Source organism: Agelaius phoeniceus, chromosome Z (assembly GCF_051311805.1).
Source record: "Agelaius phoeniceus isolate bAgePho1 chromosome Z, bAgePho1.hap1, whole genome shotgun sequence".
In the NCBI taxonomy this organism is placed as follows: domain Eukaryota; kingdom Metazoa; phylum Chordata; class Aves; order Passeriformes; family Icteridae; genus Agelaius; species Agelaius phoeniceus.
In genome coordinates this window covers 23,836,454-23,851,884 of record NC_135303.1, presented here as the reverse complement: position 1 = coordinate 23,851,884, position 15,431 = coordinate 23,836,454, and the positions used below count along the sequence as shown (strand labels likewise).

General features: G+C 35.3%; 1 protein-coding gene across 8 annotated transcripts in view; it reads left to right on the top strand.

The window, feature by feature from the left end:
- MCTP1 (multiple C2 and transmembrane domain containing 1) overlaps positions 1-15,431 on the top strand; it is a 211,994-nt gene that overhangs the window by 89,435 nt on the left and 107,128 nt on the right. For all 8 annotated transcript variants that reach the window (XR_013180129.1, XM_077171985.1, XM_054651867.2 and 5 more), the window contains 2 exons: positions 2,721-2,907; positions 7,733-7,826. Coding sequence is in view for 7 of the 8 variants with exons in the window: in XM_077171985.1 (XP_077028100.1) it covers positions 2,721-2,907; positions 7,733-7,826 (281 nt within the window). In the remaining variant the exon portion in view is untranslated. The remainder of the gene's footprint in view (positions 1-2,720; positions 2,908-7,732; positions 7,827-15,431) is intronic.

Genomic DNA, 15,431 nt, shown 5'->3' with positions numbered 1-15,431 from the left:
AAAAAAAATCAGCTACCAATGGGAAAAAAATTGCAATTTTTCTTACTGTGTCTGTAGATTGGAAACTCGTACCATTTAAGTGAAGTGCATATGTTGTAAATAGGCTCCCCTTGTGCTCCTTGAGCCTGGGCAGTTTCAAGTTAGGCCCATGTAAGCTGCATCTCCTTGAAGGCCAGGGCAGAGCACCTGGTATGGCGTGAGAAATCTGCTTTCACCTGACCATGTGTGCATAAATGTGCTCTTAACCTGGACTTCTGTAAAGTGCAAAGATGACAGTCCTTAATGGAATAACCCTATATTTTTATCAAGTTTTCTGAGGCTACTTGAGAGAATAATTTTCCTTTAAAATGGTTAAGGCTTTTTACTGGAAAAAATTTTCCACATCACTTCCTACCTTTGTATGATTTTAGGAAATAATAAGCTGGTAGTGGCCTGTTCATGAAGATTTATCAAGCAGGTGATAGATACATATTTCTCAGGTAATCTGTTCTAGATGTGATAATATTAGAAATATTTCATTTCTTTAGGAAAGGTGCACAAGTAAAAGCAAATTGCCAGTCGCTTCTTTCAGCCGAAATAAAAAAACTGGACTACTCATATTGTTAAAATGTTGTAGCTTCAAGAATTGAAGAAATTAGATCGAGTAGCCCTGATGTAGACCTTGTAATTTTACACTCTTTTTTTTTTATTGATAGATATATATGGGGTAGTTTTGTTGCCTATTTTATCTTTTGTTGCCTATTTTTGAGTGAGGGGTGGATTATTTATCCATTAGTATCATAATGACTTTCTGAGTACAGATTTTAAGAGAGTTTAAACTGGTTCTTTAAATGTTTATTGGTTGAAGACTCAATATTGTTGCTGTATCCTATTTTTGAGGGGTATCTGTCTTGAAATAAATTATTGAGGAGTATTTAATACTAGGGGTATTTTAACCTGCTACAGCTTTGAATGTTTAATTACAATATTTGTTGTCTTAAGGAGGGCTTTAAATTCCTCACTGCATCCTAAATAAGAATTTGACTGTTTATGTACAAGTATGAAGCTTGTTTTGACTATCAGCCTGCACTGATAGCAACAGCTTTATTTTTCCTTACTATTGCTTATTTAATTTGTCACTCCCTATTATCCAAAGAGTTCAAAAGAGAAGAAAACCATTAAGCTCAGAATGCTACATGAGTTCGAATTTTTTTTTTGTAAGATAATTGAACCTTGTTACTGTATGAGCTTTGCACTAGTTAACATGAACTGTACCACGGGTAGTAAATGTCTCTGAAAAAACAAAAGACAGTTTTCCTGTAGTAAATCTGATCTGCCTGTGATAGCACAATACTCATTTTATAAGGCTGCATTTAGTCTCATAATTGGCTATTTCCTATCTTTAAATGGCCATATTTTCATGTCTGCCACCTTTTTCTTAGTTTATTGGCCCTGCAGTGACCACATTGTCTTCAAAATCACTTGACATCTTATGAAAAGAGTTTGCTTGATGTTTAGTTTAATGAATTAGTGGCATATAGTGCATATGCTTGTCACAGTAAATAATCGCTGTTGAAAATAGAGTGTAGAGTGGCTAACCTACACATAGAATATATACATTTATTTTATTTCAGTATTCTTGGTGGTTTTATTTAGAGCAAAAAGTTGGCAAAACTCATTTTGGGATGCTATAAGGATTTTGAATAGTGCTTTTTCACAGAAATTCCTGGTATTACACTTGACACAGACACTGAATTTCAATACATGCTCAGAGTTGCAATCTAGGAAAGTTGAAACTTGTGCATTGTACAAATTAAAGCATTAAAACATTTAAGCTGTGCACAGACTAATTGATGCAAAGATATTATTGTTTTATTTAAAAGGCTTTAGTCAGGTCTTAGGTAGCAGAGATACTTTTTATACTTTTTTCCTTCCTGTACCTTAAATTTCTAAAGCTGTTGCAAAGCTGTTTCTGCTGTCTGGCATGTATGGAATCGTTCTTCATTAGTTCAGTGTATGGTACAGCCAGAGTTACTCAGAAGGGGATCAAGCAGGGCAGATTTGATTCAGCCACTCTGCACACACTCTGCACAGTTATATGTAGTCCCTGCTCATTAGAGCCTGAGACATTTTATTATATAGGGGGTTGTGGCATCAGATTTTACCATGGGTGCCAGCATGAGGATTTCACCCACACACAGCTTACTGCATGAGAGCTGAGCCTTTCAGGAGTTGCATAAGTTGAATTTTTCTATGCTCAGTCATCTTTATGCCATCACAATTAAATCCATGTAGAATTCTAGGTTTTAGAAAGGGGTTTTTACTATTGTTAGGTGAAAACTCTTTTCCTATTGTTAGGTGAAAGGGGATTTTACTATTGTTAGGTGAAAACTTATGTTTTCCATGTATACGAGGTGTATTTAAAAGTAAAATTTGCATCTGAGCTGGATTTTTTAAAATTTCCTTTAACTGCATTTGAGTAAGGAATATTAGCTAAACCTTGTGTCTAATGTCTTTACATTCTTATTAATATTGATTTTTCATTTCAAAATTTTGTGTCACTCTAAAAAAAAAGAAACAAAGTGCATGGGTTAAAGCTAAAGAGAAATTAAAAGTTTTTTTCAGAAGCTGGGGGAGTTTCTGCTTACTTGCATTTTTTGTCCATTTGAATGCAAGTGAGCCAATGTGCTCTTGTTTGGTGTGAGAAAAAACACATGCTGATGGAGAATGTATGTTTCTAGGTGCCAGATTGACCTGTCGACCCTGAGTAAAGAACAAACCCACAAGCTGGAGATGCCGCTAGAGGAGGGAGAGGGATACCTGGTGTTGCTGGTCACTCTCACAGCCTCAGCTGCAGTCACTATCTCTGACCTCTCCATCAACTCCCTGGAGGACCAGAAGGAGCGAGAGGAGATTCTGAAGAGATATGTATGAAGTTTTCTTTCATCCTTTGTTAGCAAAATATTGGCTTGTATGAAAAAAAACTATAGTGAGGGGAAAAATCTAAATATATCTCTTCTATTCTAATCACACCTAGCCAATAACAATCATTTAAACTAGTTATTAATATGTAAATAGTAACAGGCTGAACAGGTAACATCAGGAAGGTTACAAATGCTCTTCATACAATAATGTTATTTTTTACATGGTAGTTGAACTGTTTGATTAGGTGTCACATAATGAAGGTAATTTTACAGCCTTGCAGATGATTTTTACCAAGTATAAAGTGGCTAAGGGATCATTCAGCAACTCAACACTTTCTACTGATTGTTTATGCCAAATAATTTGAGGTGCTAATGGTTCTCAGGGATTTTTTGGGATCATCTGTTAAAGGGCAAGAAAACTTATTTTTTGTCTTAATATTAGAGACTGAATCACATAAAAATAATAATTTCAAACAATGGTTCCATTTTAAAATATTCTGAAGCAGATTATTTTAATTTACCAGTGTCCTTACATTACACAGAATCTTTGTAATTTTATCAAAGCAACAGAGAGGGGAGCTCTTACTCCAGCATTTGCTAATACCTAAATCACTAAAAGTAACTGTCTCACTGCACATGAAGAAAGAAAGAAAAAAATGCTATTTCCACTTGCAATTACAAAGCTTTTATTGTACAATGCTGCCAGGTGTTTAGAAGGGCTTCTCTAGACACTCAGCCATTAAACCAACCTCTGACTATCAAAGAGGCTGCTTAATTTATTTTTGAGATTTTAAAATATTCCTATTCTATGACGGACATCCTTTCAATAACTGAATTTAATAAAGATGTACCTTATCAGGCTGTGCAGATAACATGAAGTCCTAGTACTAATGCTGTACAATATTCTTCAAACAGATTAGCAGGATGTGTGCTTCAGCAAATTTATTCTGTCTATCTCCACTGAATCAGCTGTCTGCTAATGCTTGTACAACTCATACACCAATAGTGTTATTATCATAAACACAATTTAATAGAGGTGACTTAGTGAGGCTAAATATAATATTCCAAAAAGAATTGAAGGCTAAGGTATTGTCTGCCATCTCTGAAAAATAATTAAAATTAAGAGAGTTACTGTATATTTTGGAATCCACCAAGACAGTCTGTAGTTGTCAAAATAGATGTCTATAAGTAGAATAATTTTTTGATGGATATGTTTTTGAGGTGCCATAGTTCCTGCTACCAACAGGAACAATAACATATTTCTGTGGTTTATTCTGTGTGATGATATGGCAGACAAGTGATACTGATGGTTTTGATTATTTCAGTAGCAGTACAGAAACGTGTTGTGACTGTACTGTTAATAATTTTTCCTAAATCCTCAATTTTTTGTCCCCATTGTAAAGCGTAATTATGTGGCATAAGATTGATCTGGTTTATTCCTGTTTCCTGTAAATACAAGGATATGTTTCCTTGTAAATATAAGGATACATTTACAGTGGTGTATGCATTTGAAAACATTTAAATTTTAGAAAGATTTTCATTTCACAGAGGTATGTGTTTCTCTTTATGTGTTTCTGAAAATTGTGGCATTTACATACTTTTTTGATAAATTCTACTGTTTTTATTAAAAATACTAGCTGAAGAAAGAAATTACCAGGATTAACTTAATTCCAGTAGTTTATTTTCACTGATGTTAAATTTTACTTCGGTGTTCATACCTGGACTTCAGAACTAATACAAAGACAACAAGTGTAATTAGCAAGATGTAGAGTTCCCTATTGACTGGGTGTTTTTTTTTTATTCATTTCCTCTTAAAAAAAAATCTAGATTCTATTTGAGAAATATATTTTGCACCCTTTCTACAGCCAAAAACAGTTAATGAGCTGACCTTGCCATCAGATCAAATAGCCTTAGAAAATGACTCTATTACTGTCACTTAACCATTTGTAGCTGAACATCAGAGCCTTACAAATTAAATAGGCATTACTGTTTGAACCATTATTTTACCACAATTGTCTGAAAAGATTAATTCCTTTTGGGGTGAGGAGGGGGGCACATTAATGGGTACAGACCAAGAGAGATTGTATGACCTTTTCAGAACTGGTGTGCTGAACTCATGGTCCCCCTTGTCACAGTTTAAAAACCAGAGGAGCTAGTTTAGAGAAGTTGTTAGCATTCCATTTTTATTATGACATTTCACAGTCATCCGATTTAATGTCCCTTGACCAGATTGTCCACTGTGAGACGATGGGCTTGAAATGTTATTTAGAGCATTGATAAAAGGTGAGCAGTTCTAAGATGACAGCGAGTCATGAGGCTGGTGGTGTGACATTAATTTTCTCCATAACAGAGATGGAATAAGACGTCATGGTGACAAGCTGTCAATCAGTACTAGCCCCTCAGTGTATCTCAATGCCATGGGATGGGGTATTGCTTCTCCCATAATAGAGCTGAACTGAGATGCTCTTCCTGACAGCTGCTGCAGCCATACAGAAAATATATTATACAGCATTTCATTAAAAAAATAAAGAAGACTCATCTCCAGAGCATTTCAATCTTTTCCCATCTATTGAGGGCTGAAAAGATTCCCAGCAAGTCACAGATTCCTCTGCTATGAAAATTCTAGGCTTCAGAAACTATGTGGATTTTTGATACCTTCAACAATAATCATAAATAAGAAGGCAGAATACAGTCTGCTAAATCATTACTTAAAGTTATGTATTTAAAGTAATGTGCTAAAGTAATTTGCTTCTCCGAGAGCCTCTGTTGTGGCATTGTATTCATTTTCATCAGTCTCTCCAGTCATTATGTTCAGTAAATGAATCTAAGCCAGCTACTTTCTGGAAATAAAAGTTCAAAAATTCTGTGGGATTCTAACCAAGGTGGCAAAGCTAAATACAGCACTGGCACCCTTAAGAGTGAGCTAACCAGGATGAAATTTGGAAAAAGGGGACTGTATGGCATCATAGGAAGTGGGTGCTGTTGCTTGTCTTGCTTTGTATTCGGTTTTTGCTTTGTTTTGTTTCTACAGCTTGGTGTTTGTTTTGGTTGTTGGGAAACTTGGGTAGAATGTGGAAACATTTCTGTAAGTCCTGTAATTTTCATCATGCGTATTACAGCAGAATTATCTCTGTTCTGGTACTAGTTCTGATAAGAACCTTCCAAACCCTGATCATCATTATAATAAATGAGGGATGCAAAGATGCTTTTGAATTACACCAGTGCTATCTGTAATACCATCTCTGCTACCCCCAGCTTGTAAGCACATAAGCAAGGGATTGAGTGTGTGCTGATTAAAGTTGACCACCAGTATTTTGAAGTAATATTTACGATGATTATCTTATTAAAATTGGTAGAAATTTATTCACTATTACCCTGTTATAACACAATGCATGCATGTAACATATGAGCTACTACACCGAATTGGATTTTTAAGTTCAGTGTTGCAAGGTCAAATCTTCACTGTAAACAGTAAATGGTCTGCTGGGGTTTGTGAAATTAGTATCAGTGTGATTTAACTGTTAGAATTGTCTTATTAATTAGAAGACAGGGATGCATATTGTATGTCTAATGTCTTAATTGGTAGATTTTCTGTGCAAAAGCATAACTGATTTTGCAAGCTGACATTTAGTATTTCATTTAAGCAGCATCTGTGGGGTTTTCAGTGATTAAATTTATTCTTGCTTTCCATAACAGTAAATTTTGCTTTTGTAATAAATTAAGGAATTGTTGATTTGATGTTTTCCGTGATGCTTGCTTTTTGTAGAAATCTGGACATTTTCATAGGCAGTGGAAGAAGTTCCACCACATTAAAATTTTAGGGAGGACCGTAGGCACTAGATTCATTAGTCTGGATTTTAAAATATTTCAAAATAAAGGTATGGGCTAGTATTTATGAACAAAATTTGCATTCAATGTTTTATCATTTAAAACTCTGCAAATTTTAAATAATACTAAAAGCTAGAGTTTGAGAATCATAGCATGTCACACCTAATTAGGGCAATACTACCAGTTTGTTAGCTTTAGTTACTTGAAAAAAGAGCAGCAGTGGTACATGGTTTTTAATAAGCTTTCTAAATCTGTGTTGGATGAATAAATGCAACTGTTAGTGTAGTGAACTCTTTTTTCTTCCTCTTAATACATGTAGATTTTGAAGAAATTTATGCTAGAAAATATAATGACTTGTGTTAAGAGCTTTCTGCCATGGAATCGAAACATATTTTAATTATTTTTTTACCCTTTCTGCATGTGATTATTATGACAGTTATTAAGTAGTTGTTATTCTCTTTTGATTGCTTTTGCTGATGCTATTCACAAGCTTATTATAGGTGTATATGCAAGCTTATATGTACGTATATGCAAGCTTGCATGTAATAGTCAACTACAAAAATCTATATCATCCCTAGGTCACTGCTCAAGATAATATTGGAGCCATCAGAGGGAAAATGTTAACATAGTTCTTGCAAAATAATTCAGGGAGAGGCGTTGTTTCTTTTTTTGTTTTAATTTCTTAATATACTGCTATAATTTCAAATTTTGAAGTACAGTTATTTCCATAGTATTTGGAGATTAATTCACTAGAATTTGTATTACATTTAATCAATCATATTCTAACTCTTCCTTTGTAATTTTCATTGATATGTTAAAGTTGCAAAATATAGAAAGAAATGCAAACAACTGCACATCCTTCAGCAAATAATAGTTAAAAGTCTGAGTATGTAGGCAGAATTACAGTAACTTACATCTGGGCGAGGGAGGAGAGTATTAATACTGCTTTTGGTTTGTCACTTTCGCAATACAGAATTATTTTTCTTTTTATTATTTTTTAGAGTCCAATGATGATGTTCCATAACATCAGCGATGTGGGATTTCTTCAGGTGAAGGTCATCAGGGCAGAAGCATTGATGGCAGCTGATGTCACAGGCAAGGATTCATTTTATTTCTGTGACACTGAATACTGTAGTAATATTTGGTGATTTTAGAACTGGGACAAAAAATGCTAAAAACAAAAGTTCTTCTACAGGTTATGTTCTGTTTGTGCACTTCCACCTTCTGCTCATTAACGAAAAAATCTAAACACAAAAGTTTTGTAAGTAAGGCAGCAAGTCATTCTAATGCTAGCAGAGCCCTAAGTAGATTATTTCTGATAAAGGTGAAATATAAATTTTTCTCCATCAGACATCCTATAAATATTGCATAGAAGAAACATCTTTTATTTTAGTAGATGACACCATACAAAATTATCAACATTAAATTCCAAGATACAAGGCAAATAAAAAGTTCCAGACTTAGATACTACTTTAAAATTGTTGCCAAAAGAACCACTTGATATCTGTCAGATACTTTGCAAGGCTGCTGTCGGTTTCAGACTTTTCAACTGAATGCAATTTGCTGTAGCTGCTGCTTATCTTTATAAGATAAGGAAATAAGGGTTTTTTTCCCAATTTTTCTATTTTATGTTATAAGTTGAATAATTAATTTGACATGTTGCTTTGCAAAATAAAGAAAAAGTATTTCAGCCATACTGACCATATTTCTTCAGCAATGTCCATCTCCTCTAGGTAATTACCTTCCCTACTGCATGAGTTGAATGGAGCAAAATGAGCTGCATCTGTGTCAGAAAATAGCCATCTCTGATTTAAAATAATAATGAAAATTTTAAAAATTGGGAAGAAAGTAAAAGGAAACTAGAATAAATGTTCTGTTAAAAGAGCAGATATAGAGCAACCTACTCAATTTTTAGTAGTTTTGTGATAATTAACATGACTAGCAGTATTTCAGACAAGGTATTAGTGCAAACATTTTATCAGTGCAAACATTTGATCATTCAGTTTATGACACACAAAATAACAGATTCTATTTTTGGTGAGGTTGTAGAAATGCTTCTAAAGTCTGGTTTGACCTTATAATCCAATGTTTTCTGAACAGAGAGAGAGATTAAGTTACTTGTGGCAAATGGTATAATTTAGTCCCTGACCTGATTCAGTCTTCAGCTTTTCCAAATCAACATGTCATTTGTGCTGGTTGAACATAATTTTTGGAAATATATTTGATTCAATTAAAGATGTATAGAGCTACCAAAAATTTTCAGACACTGTATTTAGGATGACAGACAAGAAGATGGGGAAGGACACTCACTATCTTCCCTGGTTAGTAAGAAAAAGCGTTGATACACCAGATGTGTTTTGTAAGATGGCTGCACATTCCAGATGTGACAGAAATCTTGTATATTCTGGACAAAAGTACTCTGGGAATTTTGAAAAGAAGATGAAGTGGTCTTATTATCTACTAATGTAGTTTATTGCTATTTTTAGTAACTTGTAGTTATGTACAGGTCATTCATTTAAAATTAAACTTTGAATAGTAATAGTGAGAAATAAAGTAGGTGTTTGGTGATTGTCAATAAATCATGTTTGCAAAAATTGTGTAAAAACTTGACCCACCTTTATTCAACTAAGTAATTAGTGTGCTGTCATCGGTGGTGTTACTTACACTACTAAGGATTGCTTTTATGAGTAAAAGCTAAGGACTAGTTTGCACATCTTACTGCAATGAGTTTTCAGAGTTAATCTTTTGCCCCTGAGTCTGAAAAGCAGCTGGAACAGCTGTATAGTATCTGCGTGTTTTTTCTCTGTTTCCTGCCTGCTAAACATATCCCATTTTCACTTCCAGGAATCTTTTAATGTGAAGTAGTAAATCAAAATTTATTAATTTGAGCTGAGTAGATTTTTTAAATCCTTAATATTCCATTCTGAAACATAAGCACAGAGGGAAAAAGATTTCTGTAATCTTTTAAGTAACCATCAATCCTGCTACGATTGCAAGGATTTTTTTTCCCCTTTCAAAATGTGAAATTTTTCCTTTGTCCCATGCATTGAGCAGCATTGTAATACTGTAGTAACTGTGTGAATAAAGAGCAGTTGAGACTCATGTTGAATGAAGGAGTAAAAAGCACAAATTACTTTTTAATGAAACCCCCAATTTTACTCCTTTCCTCAGAAAGCTCATAGCCTCCCTCAGTGGAATGCTAGTAGGTCACTTTAGCTAAGCCCTTAATAAACTGTTGATAGCCAAGGGCAGTTTTTTTCCTCCACTTTCAATAGCTTAATGTTGGACAGTGCACTTCAAATCCTTAAGGTTAGTAAAGATTTTTTTTAAAAATAGAGAGTGACTAAGGGTGATGTTCAGTTCTCAGCTTACAGCCCCACTCACATGTACATGCAGTGAATAATGTGCCAGGATGAGCTGAAATTTCAATTATGTTGTAGGCAGGGGAGCAAGTAGACCTTACCAGTTTTGAAATGCTGTGCTGCTGGAACATGCCATAAGTGGATATTAAAAATACCCCAGAAAAGTACAGTCAGAGTTCTCACTCAACCCACTTGCCAGGAGATCTATGAGAGGAAGAACCACCGAGGGGTTGAGAGACTCCCCATTGGTGCTTGAAAGCTTAACTTGGTTTTTGCAAGAGCTGAAAAACTGGGTATCTTTCAGGACCAGGGCCTTTGGGAAAATTATTTGGTCTCTGAGGCTGTTTCCCCCAGAAAAACAGTGTAGTTCCATGATAAATACACAGTTCTAGGGATTCCACCAATGCAAAATTATATTCTATTGGAAATTGTGGTCACAGCAAATACACCTTTCTGGAAATTATGTATTATTTAGTATAAATTCCTTGAAAGTGTAATCTAATGAATGGGAAGATACAGAGAATGAAGTTTAATTTTACCTTCTCTGTCTGAGAAGAACCTTCCAATTGAGTCTTCCATTGTGTTTTAGCTATCCAGTGCATGGCTTTTTTTCTCCCTAAATCCTGAGTTAGAAAGAATTATATTCCTGTTTCCCTAAGTCTTTGCTTGCTCATGATATCTCTGGCAGACTTTCTCAAGGATTTGGCTGCTTGTAGAGCCCTGGCAGGATAGGTGCTGTGCCTACAGTGACATCCTTTGATATGAAGAGATTTTCTGATGGTTCAGTAAAACCTAAAGTATAATGGACTCATCATGACAGTTGGCTTCTGACATTATACACATGGGTTTCACCTAACCAATGTAAATTACAGGGAGTAAAGCAAAAAACCCTTCACTGTGACATTGTTTATGTTTAGGCAATAGTCAGATATATCTAATCCTTCTGCAGCGTAGTCAGGTATAGGTGGTGGGTGGTTGTGGGAGGCTGCTGGCTTAGCAAGGCAGTGTCTGCATCTCTTTTACTGGGGCATGTACATTGCTCCTTGTGTCATGAAATAAAATTCAAAATCTCTGCCTCATCATTCATGAAAAGTAAGCAGAGTGGAAAAGGTGTGCCACAGATTTGATCGATTTCAGCAAACGTGCTGTGCTTTTAAGGAATAATATTTAGGAACTCAGATTCATTAGCAAGAGCAAAATTCAAGCTCCATAAGATGGCCTGACTAGAAAATAGCTTGTTTTGTAGACTTTGGGCTTTAATTAAGATGTGTTCAATTCTAGCCCCCTGGCTCTTTCTCCCCCTGCCCCCACCCTTCTTGCTATGTCACAGACCAGCGATCAGACGCTTTCAGATGGTCCATCCCATGACTTTGACCTTCTGCGAGGTCTTGTGTTCCCTGGGGAACCGTTCAGCTCATGAGGTCTGATTTCACACTTCCAGGATGCCTTGGCTCTCATAACAATGACAGGGAGACAAAGCCCTTTAGAGCGGGCCGCATGGGGACTTGTTTAAATTGGAAACTAGAGAGGAGTCAAGGAACAAGGTTACAGGCTACAGAATAGTGCTTTTAATAAAGAGCTCACAGCTCTGGTTCAGCTCAAAGAGGGCTACCTCTGTACAATTAATTGAGACATTTATCTGGAGCATCTTAGGCCTCCACTTTCTCACAGAATTACGTGATAAATATCAGCTGAGAGGCAAATGAAATGTGCATGAAATGAATTTTTAACACTTTGATTACTGTGTCTTCAGTCTTCATTAGAAGTAAATTTATTTGTATTTCTGTCCTCATTATCAATCAATTGTGTTTTTTCCAAGTACTGTGATTTCAGAACCTTATATGTCTGGGAGATTTTACTAAAGAGCTCAGTGTTATTTAGGTTTGTTTTCAAAAGTTTTTCAGGCTTTTCCTCCTCTAAAGAAGAGAAACTAAGCATAGAAAATGAGTCAGATTTTTGTTTTCTTTCTTTTTTTTTCATTTTTATGTCTGGATTCAGCCTCTCTTCTAAGAAAAGTCCATGTTAAAATTTTGCTAAATGTACATGTCTTTTCTAAAATCTGTCCTGCTAAACTGTTCTAACATCACCTGTGCAAAAATGGTCTTTGAAATGGTTCTTCAAATGCTAGGAAATGTCAGAGTGATGAACACAAACATTAAATTCACAAAGGTATGGAAGCCCATGCGTGTAAAATTGAAGGAATAAATTCAGAGGCCCTTTGGAAATACGGTTCCAAAAGTAATTTGCTCTGTCAATTAGTGCAAACAGATTTCAATATACACTTGAGCTATCTCCACAAAGTACAAAAATCTAGTAGGTGGGCAGAATTCTATGGTAGATAAAACATTTCATCAGATCCTGTCATATAGGTCACCTGAAGACTTTGGTCCAATATCATGTACAGGAAAGGTACTGGGTTTTAAGTACCAATTCTAGCTAGTAATAGAAAAAATTGGATTTAAAAAGCTAATTTTGAAAGATATTTTATTAAAATATAATTTTAATTAAAAAATTATTTTAAAAAATAATTTTTTGTTAACCATAACATTTATAATTATACATACAATGAAAGGATGACTTGTGATTTTTTTTTTTCTAAAGTAGTCTGTAGAGATGAGTTTAACTTGATTATGTCATTACACTGACTTACCTTGTAAGATACCTCAAGCATTCATGGTATCAATGTGTTGCAACATATTTGCATCATCACTGATAGAGTAGAATTATAATTCCCGTTTTAAAGATGGAAAACTAAGAAAGGTTAACTGACTCAGCTAAGGTCAACAGAGCAAGTCCTTGTCAAAGGTGGCATTTCACTTGGGTTCTGTACTTAATCCATTAGATAAGGCAGCTTCTCATGCTATTGAGCCATTCCTCCTCCTGGCCAAAGGTCAGACTGACTGTTCTGCTGCAAGCAGCTGGCTGGCAGGGAGCTTGGAACAACATTAGTGACATTAGTGTCTGCATGAGTGGCACTGCCCCCCAGAGTCATGAACTGGCTGTCTTGTCTTCTGAAAAAATAAAGGCCTTTTTTGCTGTGGGGACTCAGATCCGTAATGGATAGGCATGGCCAGAGGTAGGAGAGAATCATAATAGCCTATGAAATATTTAAACAATATTTTGGCTTTTATAGCCGTGTTAAAGTTGGTTGAACTTCATGAAGTTATGTTTTGAGAACTTTACTTTTGAATGTAGAAATGCAATTAAGATTCCTTATTATGTTTTTAAACTGTCCAAAGCATTTTTAGTTCAGTTTGATAATGTAATGTCAATATAATATTTAGTTTAGAATAAGACTAGTGATTTGATGAAAACGGGTTCATGTACTAGGTAATGCTGAAATAGACTTTTTATCAGTTTTTGTAACTTTATGGACTGTGAAATGGCAAAATTATGAAATGATTTGTTTCCCTGGAGTTATACTGAGGCAAGGTATATTTTCCATAGCAATGGTAGGAGTATCTCTGAAGGTCTAATGCGTATCTAACCCAATGCTATCTGCTGGCCCTTGTGAGTTAATATTTCCGAAATGCAATAAGTTTTTCGGAGGACAGGTAGATCTGCCATGTGCTCTCTTGCTGGCATATACTCTGAAGAGCAGTTATAACAATGGTGATTCCTAAGAAAGGCCCATGGCAGCCTTAATTAAGAGAGTAAGAACCTTTCTATAGTGACTGATGATGTTTATGATTTTTCATTTTCATTCCTACAGGCTGGAATTTCAGTGTTTGATGACAGAGAAGCATGTTTATTGCTGTACAAAGTGTTTTCTTCCTTTCTAAACCAGAGGATTATCCTACTGTATAAAATATAGATGTTTCCATATTTGTCTTTACTGAAGTCTCCTATTTTACAATATTAAGTGGATAATGAGCAAATGAGATGCAATTTTCTGGAGACAAATGCATGTATTTAATAGAGTTTTAAAATAAAAAAAGTCACTCTTGTACAAAATATGGCAAGCAAGTTGTTCAAATTTAAGATTTGACAGCTTTTTATCAAAGTCAGCTTTGTATACAAGTGGAGCTAGGAAGTGAGTGTGAAAGTGCAGTTATATTCAAATGAAGTCTCTGTTTGAAAGAACTGCTATGTTCCAAAATTAATTTTTGCTCGAAAACAGTTTGCTGAGAATCAAAAATTTATGTTGGATCATTTTCACCTTGGAGACTGTTGAAGGAAGGCCTATATAAACTGCCCAGAAATATAAGTTATATCATATTGCAGTTTGACAGTTTTAACACTCAGGTAAAGTTCATAACTAGACAAATAAAAGATCCTTGCATCTGAATTGGTCACATGTCTTTGCCATCTCTTGTGAATTTGAGATGACACCCAATCGTTTGTTGTTCTAACTGCCCTCTAGATTGGACAGTCCAGCTGGCCTCCAGCCTGGAAGATGGGCTGCAGTGCTGTGTGTGGGACCCTCAGGATACAAGGGTTCACAAGTCACCTAATATGTTTGGTGCTTGCTTGTGAGTACCCAAACAAAGAGCCAGATGATAGTCCTGTGGTGTTTGAACTGATGGAAAGGGCCTTTCTCAAACTTTTCCACTAGAAAAAACACAGGCTGTGTGGTGCTATGGCTACTTGAGAAGAAAATCCAGGAAGCTGAAATTGTGTGGAGATTGAGGCTTTGTTGTTTTGATTTTCTAAATATTTTGAGAAGCATAATTTTGAAATATTTTAAGATTGCTTCTATCAATCACTATTTTGGTCTCTTTTCCATAATGAAAAAGTGCATTTTATATTTTCTTGTTGGAGAAAAATGTCTAGGTGACCAGCCAAAACAGATAATGAATATGAGCTGCCAACTGACTTTGTTTGTGAAAGACTTCCTGGGCATTGGGGGACTTCGAGTTTTGACAAAAACAGCAAACAACACATCTCTAGTTCCTCATTGCTGCCCCTTTTGGAGAGTTGATTTCAGGTTATGGTGTACAATTCATCCGGGGACATACAGAAGTTCTGAGAAATAAGGCGACAAGCAAAAGACTAATTTAAATTAATGTGTGCATGATGTGCAATGTGGGGCACAGAGTGCTAACTGAAGTAAAATCCTCTTAGCTCTAAGTAAGGTAATCTGAGTTTGTGCTCTGGTCTTGCACTGTCTAAAGACATAGCATACAACAAGCAAGGATATCTGCTGAACTAGATGCAACATGTGTCCTAAAATTCAAAAGTGTCAAAGATAAAAATAAAGATAGAATTCAAAGCTTCAAAAGATAGGTAGCTCTTCAGGATTTTTTTCACTGGTGGCATACATTATGAAATAGAACTCCTAGAGTTCATTCTCAGATAGCCAACTTCTGTACTGGGTAAAGGAAGAAAACAGGTGAGG